Genomic DNA, 24,231 nt, shown 5'->3' on the forward strand with positions numbered 1-24,231 from the left:
ATTTTATGGCTTCTGTTATGCTGAAAGCCATATCTAGATTGAAGACAGAAAGGGCCAGTATAAATATTGTCATTTACGAGTAGGTCACTAGATAGGAAGGAAGAAAACCTGGGCTTGCTTCCAATTTCTCTTTGTCAGTTTTCCTGTGTGTAAAGTGGGATGGATATCTACTGACGCATAAGAAGCATTTTTATACCTAAAGACGAAAATAAACATAATTTACTAACAGACTGTTTCAAACAGCTACAGGGGTACTGAAATATTGAATCACTATAATATTTGCTTTCCCTCAAAGGTTCTAATCTGCATTGTACAGAATTTACTACTTAAATAATGCAAAACTATAAATCAGTAATAGGACATTCACACTTCAGGGAGCCTGACTCCATACCCCACAAGTACCACTTAGATTATAACACTGACTCTTGGATAATACTGGAATAACCTCACTTAGTTAATTGTGACACTTAAAACCAAGATAAACTGGAGCCTTGCCAGCACTTCAAAAACATTTCGGGCCACAACATCCGTACAGTAATAACTCAGCTTTATCTTGTAAGAAAGGAAACATCAGTAGCGTTAATTTTCTCTGAACATGCAAACACATCAACAGGATGCTTCAGATAGCAAATATTCCTGTTGTATGAACACTCCACTACAAAGAACACCCTTTACTTTTTGAAATCACTCCTTTTAATCTTGATCAGTGCTCACATCACGTAACATACATATTTGTACTACTATCTGAATGCATCGCATGTATAAATACCCAAGACCCCATTGCAAGTACTGCTTAAAAAGAAAAGCTACATAACTTTTTCAAATATAGTGTCTGTTTAAACAATACGCTAATTTATAAAGAAAATAACTGTCATGCATTAATTTTATAAGGAATCTTTAATCCTAGAAAAGATTCTATATATTATCTCTATGCAGACAGATTTTAAGATTTTTTTTTTTTTTTTTTTTTTTTTAAGAAAAGTTAGTTGGATTTTCTCCTTAGAATCAGTAACAAAGTCTTATCAGGAATGCAGATCAAGGGATTTCAGAATGCTAAAAATATTTCCCCCTCTTTATTCTATGAAACAGGGAAATTCCTAGCAAACAATTGTTAAAGAACCACATGTAAAAAATCATAGGCATGACTGAATAGTTTCAGTAAGATTCTATTGAACATAGCCTGGTATGCATTAATTCTGCTTTCTAATCTTGAGTTTCTAGAAGTTGAACACAAAAATATATACCAAGTTACATTTTCACATCAGAAATCAAACAGGGTGATACTATAGTTTTCCTACCAAAAAGCCTAGATTGTATGTCTTAGCACCAGAGAGGATGCCTCAGTCCTGCACAAAGCAGCATAAACTGGTTTGTATCCATCTTTATCAAGCTGATGGTCCTTTGTAGCAGTAGATACTACACCTCACTTGTGTGCATGTTCCCAGGACTGTAATAATGCTGCTCCACAGCCTTCTTACCACCATACCCCTCCAAAATGCATCACCTTTCTCACTCACCTGTGTTACACGCATTTTGTCATCACACAGGAATGCTTTGCATAAAGGGTAGGTACATTCATGTTCCCCTTTTCTTTTGCTTTGCAATAGTTTTATAGGTATGTTACTTATTGTAGCTACTGCAATGGGCAGGTTTTGGCTTAGATCACACCTTTTACTTACTCCATCACTCACCATTTCTCCTTGCACAACTTGCTGTCCTTTTATTTACGGTGGATAAATGGAATCAGTTTTATTTACCAACTACTCAATCTATTCACTGAGACTGGGACAAAATTATTTAAAGCATTAATCAGCTATTTGCTATTGAACCTCAGACCACTGTAACCTTGAAAGGGAAAGATTCGGACCTTCACTTAGTGTGGGAAACTTTATTCCCATTGCACAGATTGTTTCCAAGTTGCCCATATCATAGGGTCAGTGACATATACTAGGCTTTATAAGCTGCAAAGAATTTTTAGACACTTGAGAACAATTGTTTTATTCATAGCCTTTTAAAAAGGCAAAGCTGGTACTGTTTGAGCCACTGTGGAAGCGACCAGAGGTGAACCAAACTGCTATTCCCTTATCAGCAGTGGGGAAGACAACACAGCAAGAAGGATGCATAGGCTTTCTTTAGTTCCCATGAGTATTCTCCTAGTCCTTACCAAAGTACATACTATGCTGACTACTCACTAAAGCCATCAATTTTCAAGAGTTTCCCCTGCCTTAAAACTTACTTTACAAGTATCATTTTCATATTATATTCTGTGACAGAAGAGCTTATAAAGGAGTGTAACATGAGAGTTCATTTGGCCCTATATCTCTGGTAATGGGCACTGTATGAAATATGAACTTTCTTATCTGTGATATATTATCTTTTGCTTGAAGTATGGCTAATTACTGTCATTTGTTAGAGATGAGACAGTTGAGTATCATTTCTTGTGTCACATTGACTTCAAGTTGCTTATGACTATGAAATTAGTGACAGTGAATATCTGAATACAAATTTTAGAGAAGATTCACTCTATACCTCATAATTATTAATACACTGCCTTCACTGAAACTTCCAACTGAGAAACAGGGTACCAATACTAACACTTAATACATTCATGATCACATTCATTGTAGATTAAAATATCTGTAGAAGTAGATCAATGGTCTGCAATAGTAACATCAGATCATATGTAGTAAACAGAAGATAGTTTCTCAATTTGTAGCTCAAATTCATTACTTTTGCTTTGTTAATTATTTGTACACAATGCTAAATATTTACTTTTCAAGATAACTACTTCTCCATTTTCCAAAGCTTTTTTATATCATGTACTCAAGAGTTTGCTCCCACAGTACAGATACAATAATCACACAAGTAATTCTGTTCGTAAATTGTATCATAGTGCAACTGCCTATTAAATTGATCCTACTAAATTTTATGAATATTAAATGCAGCTGCCTACTTACTTTTAAGTCAGACGGACTACTTTATGAAGGACAGTTCTGCATGGGAATTAGTTTGAAAGATTAGGACCCACATTGCATTATTCACAGCTACAAATTAATATATAGCAATGATTGTCATTAAATACAACTTATCTGTTGGAAGAGTTCAAAAAAAGAAGAGGTGCTAGCTACATGAGAACAAACACAAAGTGATTGCTAAGACTAATCAGAAGCCAGATTGGAAGGATTGTCCTAAACAAGGACTCAGACTCCATGACCACCTCTGTTGTGAAAACAATTAGAGCATCCTTTTAACACACGGACTCTTTTGTTCATATAGCTTATGATCTAACATGCTTAGGAAAAAGGTACTTGGGATGACTCACTCTGAGAGTACACAATTCCATCATCTCTGGTTGGCAGAGCCAGTAATAAGATGCAGCTTGTGCTAATCGGATGTTTGTACATATCAGTTATATTTGTTAACATACCTGTTGACCTAAGATACATAGCCTAGACACTTCAGCACTGAAATGTGTCAATAAATCACTGAAAGAAGATGATGCCTTTATGATGTGACAGGGATCTTCTAGTCAGATGAACACATCTATTCCAAAAAGGAGGTACTGCCTATTTAAGTGAAGCTTTATTGCTATTAAAAGCAGCCAGTCTATTTCTTGAAGATGGAAAAAAGACAACGCATACAAGGGAGAAAAGTTACATCTACCTCAACCTGGTAGGCTTCAGAGGGGACACTAGTGGAAAAAGTACTAGCATGCACTAAAGAGAGTTTTTTAATAGTGGGCTCTCTTAAAGTGCAGCTGGGACACACAAATACAAAGACTAGGATTGACACATAACTAAGAAAAAAAAAAAAAGAAAAACCAAGCAAAAAAAAAATCAGACCTAGAGAGAAAAACATGTTTCTTATTTAGTCTTAGCAATAGGTACTTGAAACCTATTTTTTCTTTTGTTTCTTCTTTGAAGAACCAAAACAGCATTGCCAATTTGTACAACGTAGAAAACAGTTTTAGTACAGTTCACCTTAACTTTCTTGAATTCCAGCCACAGCACCCTGCATCAAAAAAAAAAACCCCAAAAACCAAACCAAAACAAAAACCCCACCTTAAAATGAGAGACCTTTCTTTCCACAGCTCACCAAGTTTCCAGGCTGCTTTCCATGGTCAGCCATTGCTCTTCACACAAAACTCCTGCAGCATCTCTCAACACCACTCTGCACCCTTTTTAGGAAAGCCTGAAAATTTGCTGTTTATTTGGACCTAGGCTTTTACAGCTGCTGTTTCTAATTGGCTAATTGGGCAAAGCTGAGGATAGGTAAAAGCCTGTGAGTGGGATCTTTATTAACCCTTTCTGGTGTGTTATCCTGTGAACTGTGCCTAGTTTACCACAAAGCCTCTTAAAAAAAAAAAAAAAAAAAACCAAAACAAACAAAAGCCCTCAAAAAACTGAACTCATCTCACCATACACGAGCCACAAACTTGTAACTGTGTTTTTTAATTGCACGCACACTGCCAACATTTAAACACAATCTTTAAAAAACATCGCGTATTGTATACAAAGGTAAACACTGCAACTACTAAAATGTAAAAGTCGGGAAAAAACCCTGGAATTTATAGGGTGGCATAAAAAGAAAAACTCAAAAAATATGTCTCACCAAGAAATATCAGCAGAAAAGCAGACATTGACCACTCTTGCATGCTACTTCTGAAGGAAGTGCCTTTACAGCAGTTTTTGATTTCATTAACCTCAAAGCTCCTCTAGTTTATGCAAGAACTTTATATCCAACTTTATTCCACACATATAAAAAAGCCTGAGCAATGAAAACTTTGGGTTTTCCTAATGATTTTCATCTGGTTGAGTTAGTAGACAGTATACATAGTACCCATAGTATAGAAATAATGAGCTGGGGACCACTTAAGCAAGTTGGAAATAGACAAGTCCACAGGACCAGATGGGATGCTGAGCGAACTGGCCAATGTTATTGAGAAAATGCTATCATCTTTGACTGGTCATGGTGATCAATGGAAGTTCCTGATCTCTTTAAAGAGGCAAATGTTACACACATCTTTAAGAAGGGGAAGAAGGAAGATCTGGGGAAATTCAGACTGGTCAGCCTAACCTGCTTCCCTGGGAAGACTAGGAAGGAAATTCCACTAAAAGCCCTGTCCTGACACATGAAGAACAAGAATTTCTTTAGGAATAGCCAATATGGATTTATGAAAGACAAAGTTTACTACACAAACGTGGTTACTTTTGGTGATGGTGTGACTGGCTCAGTGGAAGACAATAGTGGATGGCATTAACCTTGACTTTAGCAAGAGTCTCAAACAGTTTACCATGGTATCTTTGTAAACAAAACAGTGAGATATAGGTGGCCTAGGAGTTAGGAGGAAAGCCTGACAATACAGGATTTGTTCAATCTTAAGAGAAGAGGATCTTATCGCTAACTCCGACTATGCCATGCTTTTCTCATTGGGATAAGACAACGAGCAGCAGGAGGAGGCTGCAGGAAGGGAGATTCTGATGAGATATTAAGAAAAGGTTTCTCACAATAAGGGCAGTCAAACATTTGAACAGGGGCCAGTGAGTTTCTGAAATCATCATCCTTAGAAATATTCAAAACACCATTAGACAGGGCCCTAAACAACCTGACCAAAGGTGACCTGACTTTGCTCCAGGGTTTGGCTCATCCCCAGTTTCTTCGAGTGGCAGATGACTAGGAGAGGTTCCTTCCAACCTAAATTATTCTATGATTCTATTGTTCATGATGAATGTTGTTTTCTACAGATTAGATTTACTGCCTAATTCAAATTCAGTAAGTAAAAATATTTAATTTCAGCTTAACATGACCTCTTCTAACCAGGATCAGCTCCTTGGTCCTACTAACATAAAGTCTCCAAAACAGCTGATGAGAAGATGAGGTCTGCAGTGCTGTAAATACTCAGCTAACATATCTGCAGTCATCTGTTAGAAGTGATCGCCATGTCACTATCTTAGTAATCATAATGCTGACACAGAATGGTGCTTGGAGAAGATGTGCATATTGATGAAGAAAACCGAGGTAGAGAGTTAAAACTGGGCAAGCAGAGGTGAGCAGGGGCAAGCATTCGGAAGATCCTACAATTAAATGACACAGAAGCTGTAACAAACAATGATCAATATACCCCGCTGTATAAGGTGGCTTTTGGATTTCTCATTCAGTCCCAGCTCTCATTAAGCAGCATTTCTGAATAATGCTTTCTGCCTTTCCCAGTTGACTTCAAGTTGTTGCCCCACATTCTGGAAGATAATGAGTTGATTGTACTATTTTCATCTCTCAGGGCAACTACAGTTTTATGACATACGTGGACATTTTAAGCCCTTTGAAAAACTATCTGAAACAGAGTAATAGAGTATACCTCAGTAGCAAAGGCTATTGCAGAAATTGCTGTAAAAACGTCAGACCTACCCTTTGCTTTCTGTGCTGGCTTTCTAAAGAATATAAATTCAAGGTTTCAGACCTTATCCTCAAGATAGTGGCTAAGACGGCACATCTAAAACACTGCCTAAAGGTCTGGGATCAAACCTTTTTTTTTTTTTTTTCCTCTTTCATCTTGCACAATGGAACTTTTTGGAACAAAACCAATTCCAAGTATCACAGGAGACATAAGTTCCTTAGGATTAGGTCAATAATGTTACTGAAATATGACTCGGTCTGTAGACTTTCACAAACTTCCCTGTCATTTACCCCAAATTCTAGACAAGTTCCTCTGGATTTGCCCTCTCTCACATAAATGCAAGGCAAAATATATCCATCAAACAAAACAAAGTATGACATCACACACTTCTACATTAAATGCACTGGTTTTATGCCATTTCCTGCTGTGAATATCAATGGCTGTATGAGTGCATATGCACATTGTAGCACTATGTCTAGGCTTTGGGAAATATGGTTTGGGTTGCATGCAAATTTTATCAACATATTACTCAGTGAAGAGGTGACATTTGAGGTGATATAGAAGCAGTTCTGTATTTTATGCATTTGACAGATATATAATTATTGCTCTCAAAGCATCAAAATATCTTCCTTTATGGCCCCACATTAATTATGGCTTTCCTTCAGGGTCCTATACTGTTTGTGCACCCCTTCCAGTTCTCTTCCTTCCTTTTCATCTTGAGCTGTTACATCTTCATGTAATTAAAAGTAAACGAAAGTCACTAGTAAGACAAACATCTGGGTTAGAGAAGCTTATTTAAATTCTTCTTTAGCTATTTCTTTTGCAAAATAGTGGCAAACTGGTTATAAACCGCACTATGCTTTGCATTCATTGCAGTGGGTATTGTCCATGGTAATTTCCTGCTAGAGCAGAAACGGATGCTGTAACTATATTGGAGAAAAGGAAAATTAAATATTCAGATTGTAGTACTACTTCTACCACTTAAATATACTGGGAAGTGAGAAAAATAAAAGGGTTTTTTTCAATTTTTTAAAAATATATTTCTGCAATTACTCTGCATTTAACCATACATGCAAATCCACTATTCTGCAATAAATCCATCAGAGTAGGTATACTATTTCACAGCCTAGTTTTAATGGCGCTTTAGCAGATATACGTTGTGCTAGATTTGGACCTGGTGCAACTCTGCCTTTCTTGAGTAGAGCAAGTGAGTGATGGGAGAATGTAACTCAAATAACATTCACGATTAAGCCCTGAAGGTACACGACAGTAAGTTTTGAGATTTTTTAATGCATATTCAATTTATGATGGTTGGCTGGCTCTGTTTATATCAAAATGGTAATATATTTTCTTTCTTTTAATATGATTTAAAAATATTCTTCATGCAAAAAACCAAAATATGCACTTTGTGGCATCCATATGCCCAGAGGAAAATGATCTCATGGAATGTCATTGCCAAAGTCACGTCAGCGCCTCTTGGTATATTTACTGGATATCTTAAAGAGTGTCCTACACTTGTGTGTTTTGTGTTGCAAAACACAAATTATGTTTGTGAGTCACTGGATAATGCTTTTCTTTTCTGAACATAAACTGATATTTAAGAGTGTTCAGAAGGGTACGTTTGATTCCTTCTGATTCCTACAATTTGAAAAATTTCTCAATATAAAATAAACTGCTTGTCTACTTTTCCAAAAGCCCAGTGGCTTTTCCTTTAATAACCATTAAGTTGTTTGTAGAACACAATAACTTTATTTATTAACTCCAGCTGGTTCAATATTGATACATCTTTTTCAAAGGCCTAAACAGTTGAGACAAGAAGCTGACTTTCTTACTGAAAGCTGGATAATAAAGATAAGGAAAAGGTCATCTTGCCAAGGATACAGTATCAGGAATAGCATTTGGAAAGGCAAAATTCTACTTTAAATATAATTCCAATAACGTGAACATATACCAAAGATGAAAAAAGGAAAATTTTGTTTCATGCATATCTGTTAAAAACTTTACTGCTTCACACTAATGAACAATAATGTTTTACAGTCTTTGTTATAGGAAACTCTAATAGATTTGTAAAGCACACTACATTTATAACTGGAAGTGATCACATATCACAAATACTGCTTACTTTTTAAAGGAGCTCCTCTTGTAGAGATGGCCCTGATACAAACTTACTGATCTTCCCAATTTCACTGCAGTCTAACTGCCTTTGTAACTTCTATTTTACTGCAGCTTCTACTTTACTGCAGTAAACCATTCATAATCTTTTGATTTCCAAAAGAAATTATACAAGGAGAAGGCTCCTTCAGGACCTTTAAAGAATCATACCATTGGGCCCTAAATCCTAAGTGAGCTCACTCATTTTTCAAGTTCTAATATTACAGTATTTTCTGTTATAAAAAAAGTGTTGACATTATTACTGAAACTAACACTTCATGCAATGTTCCTACCTCTGCTTTGCTAAAGCCAGTGAATGGAATCCATGCCCTACAACTTACATACCCAGCCTCTTCACAGCCTCTTTCAAATTTTGGGTTCCTCACACCAAAGTAGTGGTCTAGTCTGCCTGTAATTACTACCATACCTTTCTAAACAATCAGTGTGAAAAAGGAAACTGCCTCTCACAATATGCAAGGGGAGAAACAGGCCTTCCACTGAGAACATAGGGAGCAAGGACGAATGCTATGCAGCACACTTATATTAATTCCCTGAGCTCTGATGATGGGCACATAAGGAGAGCAGGACCCACATTTGCCTTTTGTACAGTAGAGCAGACCTCAGAACAGTGATCAAGGTAAGGAGGGAGCTGAGCTTCAGGCTCTACTCAATCCAGGGTGCTTGTGGTCTACCTAAACATGAACATGCTCCATCCTTCTTGAAATTGAGCCACCATGCAACCAGAAATTCAAGAGCCACGATGCCCAAAGTGCAGCAGGTTGAACATCTTGGTTAGACACCAAGATGCAAAGAGCATACTCTGGAGCTCTGGATCCTGCCCACAGGGGCCATTTTACATCTGCTCCTTTCCAGAGGAGTGTCCGAGTCACCCAAGCAGTCAGATTCCCTCTAATCTGTTCTCCTTTCGCCACCTGATTAATCCACTCTTGTAGCTGTAAAAATAAGAGTGTGCTCCCGTGGGATGCCTAGGGCTGTGCAGACATAGTCCCCTTAGGCTCAGTGCTTTCTTACCTCATGGGCAAATGCTGTTCTCACTATATTATTGTGTAAAAGGTTGCCATCTTCAAAATTAGTTTAGTTGCAGTCCTGACCAGACAGTATTTCAGTCTTTTCTGTGGACTCAGGCAAAGCTTAGATAATAACTTTGAAAGCTGAGTCTGTAGACCAAGTAGGAAAGTGCCTGCTGGGTTGAAGTCTTGGAAAGTAAGCGAATTGGATGGTGCTCTGAAGCTTAGGCGAGGTTTAGGCATCTGCTGTCTAGGGCAGGTGTATTGCCTTCTATGCAATGAAGTTATATTCACTTCAGACTCAAATTTAGTTTGATAGAAGTTATAGAACGATAAAACTTCAGTGAAAACTGGCGTAGCCTATTAGATTATCCAACAATACATGCAGGTTGTCAAGTTCTGTGAAGAAAAGCAAAGGCACTGCACTTTTGTCTCTGGTCTGCTGCAGTTTCATTATGTATAGTTGTAGGCAGGAAGAACTGAAACTCAAGCACAGAGCTAGGAAATCCGCGTGCAGGTCATGTCTCTGAAGCAAAGCTAAGGACTACAAGTTGCCAAATATCAAACACTATTCAGTAGCCAGTTCCACCTGGAAACACAGGAAATAGCTGATGAAAGACTATAGTTTCTGTATCTATTTCTTCTTCTTCTCCTTTCCTTTTAAAGAGAGGAATGTCTTACTTTAGAGATGAGTAATAACTTTTGATCTAAACCCAAAAGAAATACTAAGAAATTCTATATAACTAGAAAGAGCAGCCTATCAGAGAATGGCGTGTGCGAATCAGGAGTACAGAAAGGCCCAGTCAATCAAATCAAGAAAAATTTCAATCTATATGCTTTTTAGTTATCCTGATAGCACAATTATCTCCATGCTTTGGTATGTTCAGTTTAAACAATTCTGGAAAAATCTCATTGTCGTGGGTTTGCTATCCAAAGGCAAGATTCCTATAAGCAAGCCTTATTCCAAGACAATCCTAGAGGTACATAAATATTTATTTCGTTTCGCATGCACTGAATTTTGTACCTATCTACCTTATGAAATAAGATGTTGGAAAAAATGTATTTATTGATTTTAATGAACATAGGACATGTACAGTGTCATTATTCATAACATTTACAGACACATCCAAACATGTCTGCTTGAAAACAGTCAGAATATTTATTTTGATACTTTCAATTTGCAGCTATGTGTAATACAATAATTTAACAATTTCTATTCACAGCATGCCAATACTGCTGAAACACCTACATTTAGCTAGTCAGCCAAAATTCCTGCTAATTGTTCCAATTGAGCATGAAATTTGTTGGCAATTTCATTGAACACAAATCATATATTTCTATCCAAACAATTTCTATAGTTATCTGATTATGCAGTACATGTGCCAAATAAAGTTTGTGAAGTGGAAAGATACATTTTTATCAAAAAACAATGAACAAAATGAAGTTTTCAGAACTAATTGTGAATTCAGACATCCTATAGCTCATAAACTAATAAGCAGAGGCTTTACTCTCTCATTAGGATGAAATATTAGAACATCAACCTGCATGTAGACAAACCTCCTATACACCATGTTTAAGGCATTCTGACAATGTCTGTTTGCCCATGAGGGTAAATTGACTCAACAGAAATAAGACAGCAAACAAGAGAATGTAGAGATTTAAAATGTGTTTTCAGTAAATTTAGAGACTGGATACATTCCAGAACCAATGTAGAATTTGTAAAAACTTTCTTTAGGTTGAGGACTCTGTCAAAACATTAACAAGTGTTGAGGTGTCAGTACATATTTTAGCAAGAAACACACACACAAAAATATGGACTATGTATGTGGCTTATTCCAGGCAGAATTTCTCAGACTATTTTTAGATTTCCCAAATGCCAAAGGAGAAAACTATTACTTAGACATCTTAAAATATTTTTTACTTGATTCTGTGCAAGGAATTGAACATCTATATGCTTTACATTGAATAGAGCTAGTATACACAAAATACACAAAAAATCATAGCTGTGACCAGTATGCATAAGCAATTAGATTAGGCATTTGTTCTGAATCACAGGCTCAGAGCATTCACACATTGCTAGAATAAATTTAAAGAGAAGCAACAAAAGCCCTATGCAAATGTAAAGATATTTAATTGGGCAGAGCTACACTTTTGTATATGACTACTGAACAAAGAATTAGTGTGAAATCTAAGATTTTTATTTCATGAAAAACAGTTCATTATATGAGGAAGGAGTTATTGCAGAGACCAAACAATGCTGCTTTCAGGTAAATGCTTTTCTCTAATGGAAGAACTACTGAATGTGAATTTTGAATATGAGACAACATCCGTCACACATGATATCAGAAAAGGATACCCAAGGTGAATCAATCATTTGCAAACAAAGATGAAAAAAAAAAAAAAGAAAAAAATATTTGAAGGTAGGATTCAAAATACAGTGACTCAATAGTTTAAGAGAAAGATTTCCAGATGAACAGGACTGAGGGAGTGGGCAGAGAAGAACACAATGAACCACCAAGGTCAAAGTGTAGCACAAGATAATGGAGTTCTTAAGGCAGTGGATAGCAAATTTAGCATGAACTTTGAGTAATACAGAAAAACAGAAAATGTGATCCAATATAGATTCTTCTCTTCAGTGTCAGGTGTATCATCTGACTACTTTTCTCTGAGATCTAGTAGTGTAGAATGCATGTATTTTGAAAGACTATAAAAATGGTAATGCACCGGTTAAGAGAAAAATAATTACATCATGAATACAGACTTCAAGAAGAATATTGAAGCTATTCCAGAATGGATTGGAGATCATATTAGGCAGACTTACAGTCATTGAGAAACTGGGGGTCAGAGATGACTTAACAGTTTCTGATATTGCAAGAAAACGGAGGACATAAATCAATGAAGATAACAGCAAAAGTGAAGAGAAGGATCAGAAATATTCAGTAACAAAAAACTATTAGTGCAATGAAGGTAATTAAGGTGTTCAAACAACAGAAATGAAAAATTTTCAGAAAATATGCAGAAGGAACAGCTAGGTGGCAATCAGAATAATAATAAAGATGGCTGAAAGAAGAGAAGCTAATGGAGCTATGGGTACATGGTACCTGAGAAATGTTTGTCTAACCTGCTCTAAAAATCCTCCAATAAAAGAAATTCCATCACCTCCCTAGGCAATTGCTTCTAGTGATTCAGCTTTATTATGAGAAGTTTTTCCTGATATCCAGCCTAAACCTCCTCTACCACAATTTAAGTCCATTACACCTTGGCTGCCTACAGTGCATGCAAAGAAAAGATTGTTGCCCTCTTGATTGCTACTAACCTTTTGCATATTTGAAGGTTATTATTTTGACTCCTTTCAATAGTCTACTCCAATTTCCTTGACTTTTCCTTGTAGTTATTTTTTCTAAGTCTCTGATTGCTCACATTGTTATATAGATTCTCTCTCCTTGGGTCCTCCTTGAGCTGCAGTGCCACAGACCAGACACAGTACTTCGTAGAAGCCTTTTCCAATGCCAAGCAGAGTTTGGCAGACAGGCATAACATATGGACAATATGGATAGTCCAAACTTGAAATTAACAAGGGGTAAAAAACTCCCCAATTTTGCTAGGAAAGAAAAATATTATTTAGGAAAATGACAATTAAACTTAAGGATGAGAGTGCTACAAACACCAACTCCTCATATACATATCCAAAGTTTTCTAAGGGGCAAGTTAGAAAAAAACAATGCAACCTTCATTTCTGAATGACATTGAAAAGAATGAATGGGTTAGGTGATTCTAAACTATGTTTCTGCTCCCTTGAGTCCAGCTACAGTTTTTGCAGTCCCTGGAATCATTCAGAACAACCTGCAACTTGTTCTATGTGATCATGGCTGAACTGGCTCACAGGCCGTATCCTACACTTGGCATTACACCTTCCTCAGCACTAACCATCACAAAGATAGAAACACGGATTAGCCAGTGAAACTATCCTACCCCATCCAGGAGAATGTCTGGTTTTCCTACAGGTAGTGTGGGATAATGTCCAGTTATCCCATCATAACAATAAAGAATAATCAGATTGGATTGCATTTTAAACAAAATTTATAATAAATAATTAGTATAATATACTGATATCTTCTTTGAAGTTCCCAGAGTTCAGCTTCCCAATAAGCTTGCATGAGTAACACCTGCAACTTTGTGAATTATATAGCATGACTTTTTAAGTAAGCAAGAAGTGCAAGTATAATGGTCTTTGATAGCTCCTGTTTCCAAATATGTATTGCCTTTGTGGTCACCGAAAACAAGATGACCATTCTAAGGACAATTTCATCATTCTCTTCAATAAATTGTTACTTTCTTACAAGGAGATTGAATTTATGCTCTGACACTGAGACTAAAATTAGGAACTGAGAATATCAAGGGGCAATCTGATGACCTCTAACAAAGAGTTGGGAAGAGTATGTTCCCTGATATTAGACATTATGTCATCAAAATAATGCAGGTGTAATGCTGATGAAGCATACGACTAGTTTCATTTTGTACAAAATAATGAAGTATGCTTAGGTTGCTGTTTCAAAAATTAGTCATTGAATTATTCAAATTAAACAAGAAAATGAACCCAACTTAACTGGATTTATTTGTAAAGCAAGCTAAAAAGTCCTGACATTTTATTGGCAGGAAAAAACAGCAACACAGCTTATTAGTATAAACTTCAATTACCTTAACCCCACAAATCTCTGGTACAGGATTTTAATGTGTTTTAATAAGTTACCCTGATTTCCAATAGCCAGTCTTGGTGTAATGATAGCTACTGGTGTTGGTGCATACAATCCAATGCTTTTACTCAAATAAATGAGAAATAATGGCCAATCTTTGCTTCATACTTAACAGAAACATCTGAAATTAAAAACTTATTTAATGTACCATACTTACTGCTTACTAGAGAAACAAGGATATATTTTATTTGAAATTCAAAATTCTTGAGATCATCTTACCTTGTCAGAACTAGAGAACAATCTAACATCTGTGACTATTCTACAGGAAATGCAATAACTTGATGAAAAAATGATTGAAAGATTTACTGCATGTTTTTCTGGAGAAATAATTATTAAAGAACATTGATATGCTAAAAAAATAGATATCCCAGTTATACTGTAAAGATATCAAATGGGTGATCATCATAGGAGCAAATCTGTGCTTGGTTCTTACGCAGGTTATAACACATCTGTCTTTGCTCCAGCAGATGTAGCACAGTAGATGCTGCTGTCCAGAGACTTAGCATGACCACACATTTGAGTTTACAGTAGTGCCCACCTTGTCTCACAGGCCTAAAGAACAAATCTGCCCCTGTTTCAAAAAAAACCAAAACATAGGCTCTGAATGAACTTAAAAATACACAGAAGTTAGGTAAAGCAGGAAAGAAAAAGTATTTTTATTACTTTTAACATAGAGATTAACCAAAATGACTGCCAGCAGCACAGTGGAAGTGACTCTACAAAAGTGATTTATATTTTGGGTGAAAAAAATGTTGCCTGAAGGAGGCTTAGAATATGAAGATAGCCTAAAGGATTTAGCTTTTGGGATCCACTGAGCAGCAAAAAGCAACCAGGTCTGGAAATGGCTTAGATGTCTAGAAAAAAGAAATGAAAGGAATAAAAAAATGCTTTAACATTGAGGGCACTGAGCGTCAAGAAACGTTGTATCGATCTATGATGCTACTTTAAGTTTTTTATGATTCTGATAGCGAAAAAAAATTACGGTGGTATCACAAAATACCACAATAATCTCAAACTCTCCGGACGAGGTGCTTCTGGTGTTTTCTTACTCTGCTCCTTAACAGCCTGTGCTATGTGAAACTGCTAGCAGGGGGACCTTAGGAATTCTTTCTCTTCTTTTACCTGTCCCTGGGACACCGGCCACTTCCTTGGTGCCCCCCTTGCCTGTACCTCTCTTGGGATCCAGAGACTCACTGCCTTCCAGACTTCCCTTCCTCTCCTCCAGCAGAGTACCTTTAGGCTGCTCTTGTCCTTCCCAAGAGGGAGGAAGAAGAGTGAGGGGTGGCCTTCCTTCTCCCCTTCGCTTGTAAGAGCTCATGCAGATTTCATCACTTCTAAGTAGGGAAATGACAATTGTAATGGAAGCAGATGAAGGGCTGGCATGGGTTAAATCGTGCGCAAGTTTAGTATCATGAATATCACGCCACAGCAGGAGCAGGTATTGCTTCATAGATTTAGAGTTAGGATACTACCATGCTACAATATCATTAGCAAGATAGTGGTTGATGTGATACCAAGAGGGAAGGAGGGCAAGGGAAAAACTAAGCTTGATTTCTCCTGTGTTAAGTTTAAGCTGACAATGAGATATTTAATAGTTGATATAAGGCCAACACGACAGAATGGATGACAAGATGAGACTTGTTAATGTCATGTTGTGAATCACTTACACAGAAAGGCAGCCTGAAGAGGTAAAGATTGATGAATAATACAGTTTAAATTGGGAAGGGCAAAGGCTATTTCCAATGCCTGAAAACCCACCCAGACACCAGGGAACAGGACAAATATGATGCCGATTAAAGTTTTTTGAAGGAGTTGATATCAAATGACTGTCATTAAGTCATTAAGTTATGGCAAAACATTAAGACAGATAGACTGGCTGGTAAAGACTCCAAAGCAGAAAGAAAGCCCAAAATAACGGAGATTCAACTCTCTTCTGTAATGTTTTCAGGATTTTATTTTAATCTGTTGCAAATTGCTGCTATCTGAAAGTAGACCCAAATATTATTAGTTATATTGTAAGTATTTAAACTAAGCAATCATTTTAAGTACAGTGTATATACCCCGATTTTTTTAGATATGCTTTCTAAACACTGGGCAAAAAGTGCCTTACTACTGCAAACTAAAACTCTACAGTGAAACAGTTGCTCTGGATATTTACAAATAAATGCAAAGAATAAAACAAAAGCTAACCAAATAGCGTATGGAATTACCATGAAGACAGTCATGAATATTGACATGTATCAGACCATCAGTATTAATGCAGAACACAAGCTGTACAAAACCACCATCAGGTAAGCCAGATGACAGTAATGAACAGCAGTCTTACTGTGCAGTTGAATGGGAGACTTGCAGTAGTGTCTGGAACAGTTCAGTGACGTTACATTGTGCCCAAAGGACTCACGGATCAATACAATATCATTGGAAGTGCCGGAGGTATTACAATGTCAATAAAAGGATGAGGTGAGGGGATGCAATGCACCACCATTAAAATTGGAACCCCTAGTATATCAGTGCAAGATCTCCGTGATGCCGGTAGAACATTCTGAAGAGAGTTAGTGTGTAGTCCTCATTTTTACCAAAAGATCTCTAACTTTAAAAGATCCCAATGGGCATCAGATATCACAGAATTATTAAAATAGTTTAATGATTCTAAATACAACAAAATGAAGTTATAGGCACTTCACACTATCCTATTGTTTAAGCATTGCTTCCTGGAAATACATGTGTGATCCAAATTTCCTTCAGTCCAAAAGAGAGCTGGGCATGAAGAACGGAATGGCAACTATAACTTTTACTGTCCTTTAGCAAATTGAGGACAGACTGGGAATAGAAGCTTAATATAGCTCTTTCTTACAGAATATACATCAAAGGACAATCAATACCCTGAATCACATTCATTTAATCCTCAGCATAATGCTTTGTTTTGATATAGATCAGTATATTGTAATTCCAAGGAAACTTTGAATGGACTTCATTCTGTGTTATAACTATGTATTAATTAGGAAAAAACGTGATGGATACTGAATACTAAACAATTACTAGAAAATGCTAGGCTAGGAAGAAAAAGCTAATAAAAACTGTAAAATATAATTAAAATATTTTAGCATCTACATCTTTTAGTGCTAAATAAAAGATACGAGAAAAGAAAATGTGGCAATTAACTTGTGATGTTTACTTCTAAAGTTTAATTAAATAATCAGTATGTACAGAATTAGTTTGGATGCCTCAGCTCCCACTCATTGCTTTCCTCTGAAGAGACAACAGAGAAAATGTTCCCAGATACCAGTGCAGAAACAATGAAATCACATTCAAAAAAAGTTAACTTTTAACTACAGTGTAATGTGTCCTCAGCCTGGGAAGCTGGAGAGGTCTTCTGTTCCAAAATAAAAGGAGACAGAAATATGGTGATATTGGTGAAGAATGTGGGGGTTCTAGTATTTGGTCAGAAAATAATAAAGCTTCTTCAAAGAGATATGGCATTTTTATTCACTATCTATTCCAAGTATTTAAATTATGCCAGCAAGAACAATTGTGATTGCTTCCTATACAGCAGCAGGACAGAGCGCCTCAATTTGATAAGTACTCAAGAGCTGATTCTTTTTCTTTCTGCTATGAATCTGTTTTTCACATTGCTCACTTCTCCATGAACCTTAGAGATTTGATAGAGTGTATTTAATCTTCCATTGAAAGAGGCTATTGAGAAAAGTAAGAGAAGCTTTGAATTTAAGAGGAACTGGCAGCAATGAAAAGTACGATCTTGAAAGATTTCAGAGCTATCACACCTCATTCCCAGGTTCCACCGTAAATAAGATAAAGTAATAACTGTAAACACAATATTGTAAATAAAAGTAAAGGAATAGAGGATTACGATCTACCAGAACCCCAACCTAGATTAGATATTCATTATTATCCACATATTGTAATTCTCCCTCTATTTTCAGGTGAAACTTCCAGAATCCATTTCATGCATTATTACACTATTCCAATATCACATTGCCTTGCATATTATTATTTCTTTTCCAATGTACTGCAATTACAATAAAAGAATGCAGTAATATAGCCATTATCTACAAACGAAAATATGCAGTGTAGTCTGTATTCTTTAAACCTGCACACATACAACACAACACTGAAATGCGACTCTCAGCTGCTGTATTTGTTTGTTTGTTTGTTTGCTGTAATCTCTGTTAATTAAGATAGATGTTAACTAGGGGGCACTGTGCACTCGAAGGACCGAGCATGAGGTTTGCTCCCTCCTAAATGCCTTCCTCTTGCGTTCCTTCAGCTCACATCCATCAGGAAAGGACTGCCAGGTGAGCTGACTGTCACTCCAGCCCAGGCTAATAGATTCTCCAGTGGCTTTTGTTACAGCTCATGTCATGCTATTAAAACTCCGCGCCTTGAAAATGGCATAACATATGTAGCTGAGACTTGTCAGCTCCAGGTAATCAGACGCTGCTTGGTTTCAGAAGCAGATGCAGATGAGACTAGCAATATAAATATGCAAATCACAATGGTCCCTTGTCAGCACCACTGTTCCTACCTCTAATGGCCCTCGTAGAAAGTCTGTTTGCTCAGCTCCTACTTCCAGTGCTACATCGACAGAAGCAAAGGGGCGGCTGGCCATCTGCTGTCGCTCCCGCATAAGTTGCTGATGAGGAAAAAATGATGTTTTAACAAAACATTAAAAAATGCACCAGATATTAGTCTGCCCTACTATACCTCCCATTTAAACATAAGACTGCAAATAGCATGCAAAAAGTCATATTTGTAATATTAAAGGGAGAAAGTTATACTAAAGTATCATCATCTATATTTACTCCAGAACTGAGCCCGGAGGGCTTGTGTTGTCTACAAATGGTCTTTCAGCTTGAACTCTGATGAAATCTCCAAATTAAAGCTTCCCTAACTGACTGTTCACTCTAAATAACTTAGCTATTTGTGCAAGTGGGAAGCAAATATAGGAAATGGTTGGTAAAAATAGTTGAAGTCTAATTCCACTGATAATGCGTGCATTAGAACACCTGCCAAGAACAAGTCCACTTGGCCTTCCAATTTTCATACTTCACTACTAAGCCAGATGGAGTTAATAGTGTCAGGACTCATAATTTCATGCAGTATCTTTTCTGCAGTTACTTATATATGAAAAATAATGTGTCAGGATTGGGAAGCCTGCATCAGTGTATTTGAATACGATCAGCTATGCTCACAGAGCTTGAATAATCCTTTCCAATCACACCAGTGTGCACAGAAGTCCCAGGCAAAACCACAAAGCTAACTCATATTTCTTCCTCAATCTGTAATTATAATGCTTATTAAACCATGATGAATAAAAATGATGACCAGCACTACATATTACAGATCTTACTTCACTGGTTCAGTGCAACTAATAAAAGCATTATTAAATATTTAAAGTGAATGAGTCGTGCAATTAAAGTCGTGTGCTCCTTCAACTGAACAGGATGTCACAGCATCTTGAAGAGACAAAATGCTTGCAAAAATGTTATATTAGAAAAGATCTAAGTTTCATTTTCATAGCATATTTCTCCCTATTATATCTCTGGAAAGCTTAAAACATTAGAAACTAGTATTTGAATGTAAATGACACTAGCACCGTGACATACTGTTCATAAAAGCCTTTGAAATAATAAAAGGAATCAAGCAAATATTTGCTGGCAGCTTACCAATAAATACTCTTGATTTAAGGTCTGTTACAAAGCAACAAGTTCATTTTGTAACACTTCTCATGCATTTTTTTCTTGACTTGCATTTTAAGATAGCTTATAGAAATCTAAAGCAGCACTCATAACGTTAAAAATCCAAACAATATAGCAGTCTCCTAATGCATACCCAGTACCTTCCCAAGGCCTGGTTTTTATAAACATGCAGTGTATTTGTCAGTAAGCACCTGCGCAAATGGGCTCCCTGTATATCATACCGATAATCGGTATGTCTGCGGTGTGAAACTGCATGCTTTATATTCAGAATAAATAAAAGCCTAGTATGAATAGCTAGATGGTTAAAAGTTACGTTTTTAACCTTTCATTTAAAAGTAAAACTGGTGGTCTCTGTATACTGACTTACATCAGCACTGATTTGCATCACTACAATATATTCATACATTTTACAGCCAGAAAGAACTACTATGACCCTCCAGTCTTACCAACAACTTGACAAAGACCACGAAAATTTAAAACATAAAATACTGTGTCACTACATGCTAAAATTACTCTGTCTAGCTCATTTTCTTCCTAAAATAACAAAAATTAAAGAAAACAATGTTATTAGAGCAGTCCTGCCATATGGAACTAATTACAGTATTGTAAGTCTACAGAGCTATTGGCAAATGCTTACTTTTTAATGGGAAACCAAACATTTTAAACAAATAGAATTCCTTGAGGAAAGCACTTAAATGAGCAGAATAACCTATGCTCCAAATGCACAAATGATTATTTAAAAGATTTGCTTAATACAGACTATAAAGGAATGTGTATTTGATATGCTTTCTGTTTCTCAAGGCTAGCAGTTTTCTTCACCTCTGCTCCTGGTCATGCATTCGGTAAAACCTATTCATTCACAAGGTAGACACTGTAATTCTGATACTCTGTAATTTGTGAAGAGTACTTATGAAGATTCTTAATTAGCTCTGTAAACAAGAATGAAAACTTTCAAATGTTCGGCTGCCCATGAAGCGCTGCTGAGTTTGGCAGCTGAGCACTTGCACATCAAAGTGCTCTATTCAAAATATTCCTTCTTGCTGTTCAGCTTTTTAAAGCTCCTTGTAAGGTGCAGAACAGGAAAATAAGATGCAATGAGGAGAAATACAGGAAGATATTATGATGTTTCAAATTAGTTTTGTGGCTGGAAAAGGTCACTAAATCCCACTATGTGCGCCTCTCCGTGTATCAAGACTGGGACAAAGGCAAAGTTCCAGTAATAGAAAATCTTATAAATTAGATTATTGCATGGCAGGTGGCGTTCAGGTGTGACACCCCGTGCTCCAGTCACACGCTGTTTTCATGTAGCCCACACAGGTATGGGGAAATTCCTGCAATTCAGCCATAGGCCAAGAAACAGGGAAACTCTCCAAACATGGGTAGTATGGGTAAAAAAACTCTTACCTTTTTCTCAACAGTGAAAGAGATTAAAAAACCCACACAGATTTCATCATAGCTGAGGTAGAATAAACATGGGATAGTGGAAAATGGAACTACACTGGTGTTACTTATATACTCATATAAAAAAAAAAACCAAACCCTAACCTGCATTTAAAAATCATACAACCAAAAAAAAAAACCCAAAAACTTCTTCAGTAATTAGGGATATTTATTTGGAGACAAAGAATATATGGACATTATTAAGATTTAATATTTGAATATTTTATCACACATTTAATTTATAATATTAAGAATTAAGCACATGCCTAAATATTCACTTTAAACTATGGGAAATTCAAAATATTACTTTCTCAGCAAAGGACTGAGAAATTCAATGAGCATTTATCTGACTGAGCAGACAACTGATTTCAAGGTCTACCATAATTTTAAAGCTCATTAAGTCCAAGAGTATTGACAAGATTAATTTTTTAGGCATCTCTATTATTTTACAACAATTTCAAAGTATTAATTTATACCCTGTTAAAGAGATTTTCTTGTAAATAAAGAATTGTATTTGTCATCAGTGAAGAACAGTAAGATGTTAGGATACTATAAATTAGTTCAATTTCTCTCTCAAAACCCATATAATTTGAGAACTTTTCTTAAAAACCAACCATTTTGGCATAATTATTCCCTTGTCATGGAAATATACATTTCACCTGATTTCCAACTTTGCCCATAGATTATGTTAATTTTGAGTTTTGGTGTGCTAGTCAAATAAATACCTTTGAAATAGGACCTGCTTCCCCATCTAGAAGTATATCACAGGAAAGTATTTGCCTGGGTATACAATTTAATTTTACCATTGATCAAAAAAGTTATCATGGGGGCTACTTCTCCTCTGATCAATGCAGTTTGGAGGGAATTAAAATGTTCCATATCATCTTGTGCAATCTTCTATGAGAAAACAGATTTGCTGCAAAGTTATTATTTAAGTAGAAATGTTTCACTAGATTTTTTTTTTATTTTGCTTGATAACATTTAGACTTACTTTCAAAATATTTTAACGCCTATATTGTATTGATGTACAATAAAACACTCAATGCAAAACACATATTACAATGATTTAACATTAACAGAATACAACATTTCAGCAATCCCAGGCTGACATGTTTCAGATCTTTTGTATTTTAGGAAGTGTTACCATTTTGCTTCTTTTTCCTATTTAGAAGACTTTTTTTTTTTTCTTTTTCTTTTTTTCAGACTTGGTCTCTCATGTGGAATAGAATACTGTTCTTCTGACTAGGACTGCTTTTTCTATGCTCTTCTCTTCACCTCCCAGCATAACTGTCCTAGAAAAGCCCTAACTGAAAAAAACCCCAAACCCGAAATAAAGTACGTGAGTTGTTAGGAACTAGGACAGGTGTACTTTCTCTTTGTTATACGGTAACAGACATTCTTGAGGGACTGATAGATTAGGAGAGTTGAAAAGGATGAGACCATTTTAGTGCCGTAATAGGATGACTAGAAAAATCCTTTCAAAGACCCTTCTGTTGCTGTTTGGCACCTTTATGGGCTAGGTTAGCCCACTGGCAAGTAAGGTACGTGTTAGAGTGTGCCATAAAGCTAGGCTAGGGATAAGCAGGTGGCAAACACTTGTAAACATATTTGGAAGACTTCTGACTGCCGGACCAAAAAAAGCTTTCCTTCTGGGTGTTTAGAGCCAGACACTCTCAGTACCCTATTTCAGAAATAAGGAAGGATCTGGCATTTGAAAGGGTGCCTATTATTTTAACAACAGCAACAGCTGCCTAGGTTTTCTAGGTTTTCTTCCTTCATATCTTAGATTTTCTTTTTTTTTGTGTTTTTCCTAGATCAGATCACTACCAACATTGTACCAGGACATCCATGACTCTTTCAAGATGAATAATCAAAACCATGAAGAATGGTAATTCTGTAGTCTCTCTGGCAACTGCTGTCCAGTTCAGTGCTGAACTACCCTCCTGGTGACAAAGATTTTCCAAATTTCTAATCTGAAATTCCTATTCTGCTTATTCATCACCCATCTCTGACCTGTCTGCAGTTACAACTTGGTCTCCTCCTCTCCTGTTTCTGTGCTGTCAAATGCTGATGTGAATAACACCAAAAGGTTACAGCAAAAGTGCTAACAATGCCACTGCATTAAATCTGAGTTTTATAGGAAAAGTGTTTGCAACGAGGAAAAATGTCAAAACCTCATGGAGAGTTGCATTGACTAATTTCTGATCACATAGTATTTGCCAAACTCCAAGGGTTAAAAAAATTAAAAATAGAAATAAATGGACAGCCCTGCAAAACCAGAGAGTCTCTATAAGCAGTGCAATTCAGTCATTCATTGCATATTCTTGAGGTTTCTTATTGTCATATCTTCTGTTGATTAACAGAAGTAGCTTAAATGGATTTACATGACTACACAGATCTGAGTGGACCACAGGCATCTTAGAAACACAATTTAATTCTCTTCAGAAATTCTCATTCTCAAACTGAATTATACATAGTCATATTTCAATGAAGCTCTGATTATTTGCTTTAATTTGCACAACACAAAGATTGCCTTCTCTCTAACTTTTCTCATTGTAACTCTTGGTGTTACAAATCTCTTCAAATTAAATTAGCTATTTACATAGCTGGAAAGGAGAGCAATTTCTCATTTACATGTTGAATAACCTATTTGACTTGGTTAATTTCCAAATCAGCTGATTTCACTGGAAAGGCATCTCATAGTCATTAAACTATTTTGTGGCTTTTAGGTGAAATAAACTGACCAT

At 36.3% G+C, this 24,231-nt stretch overlaps 1 protein-coding gene across 3 annotated transcripts in view; it reads right to left on the reverse strand.

The window, feature by feature from the left end:
• ATRNL1 (attractin like 1) overlaps window positions 1-24,231 on the reverse strand; it is a 520,884-nt gene that overhangs the window by 111,007 nt on the left and 385,646 nt on the right. For 2 of the 3 annotated variants that reach the window (XM_054832653.1, XM_054832655.1), the window contains one exon: window positions 18,871-18,978. The exons of the other annotated variant lie outside the window; for it this stretch is intronic. In XM_054832653.1, coding sequence (XP_054688628.1) covers window positions 18,871-18,978 — 108 coding nt within the window. The remainder of the gene's footprint in view (window positions 1-18,870; window positions 18,979-24,231) is intronic. 3 annotated transcript variants of the gene reach the window in all.

The sequence above is a fragment of the Grus americana genome, chromosome 7 (assembly GCF_028858705.1).
Source record: "Grus americana isolate bGruAme1 chromosome 7, bGruAme1.mat, whole genome shotgun sequence".
NCBI classification, from domain to species: Eukaryota; Metazoa; Chordata; class Aves; order Gruiformes; family Gruidae; genus Grus; species Grus americana.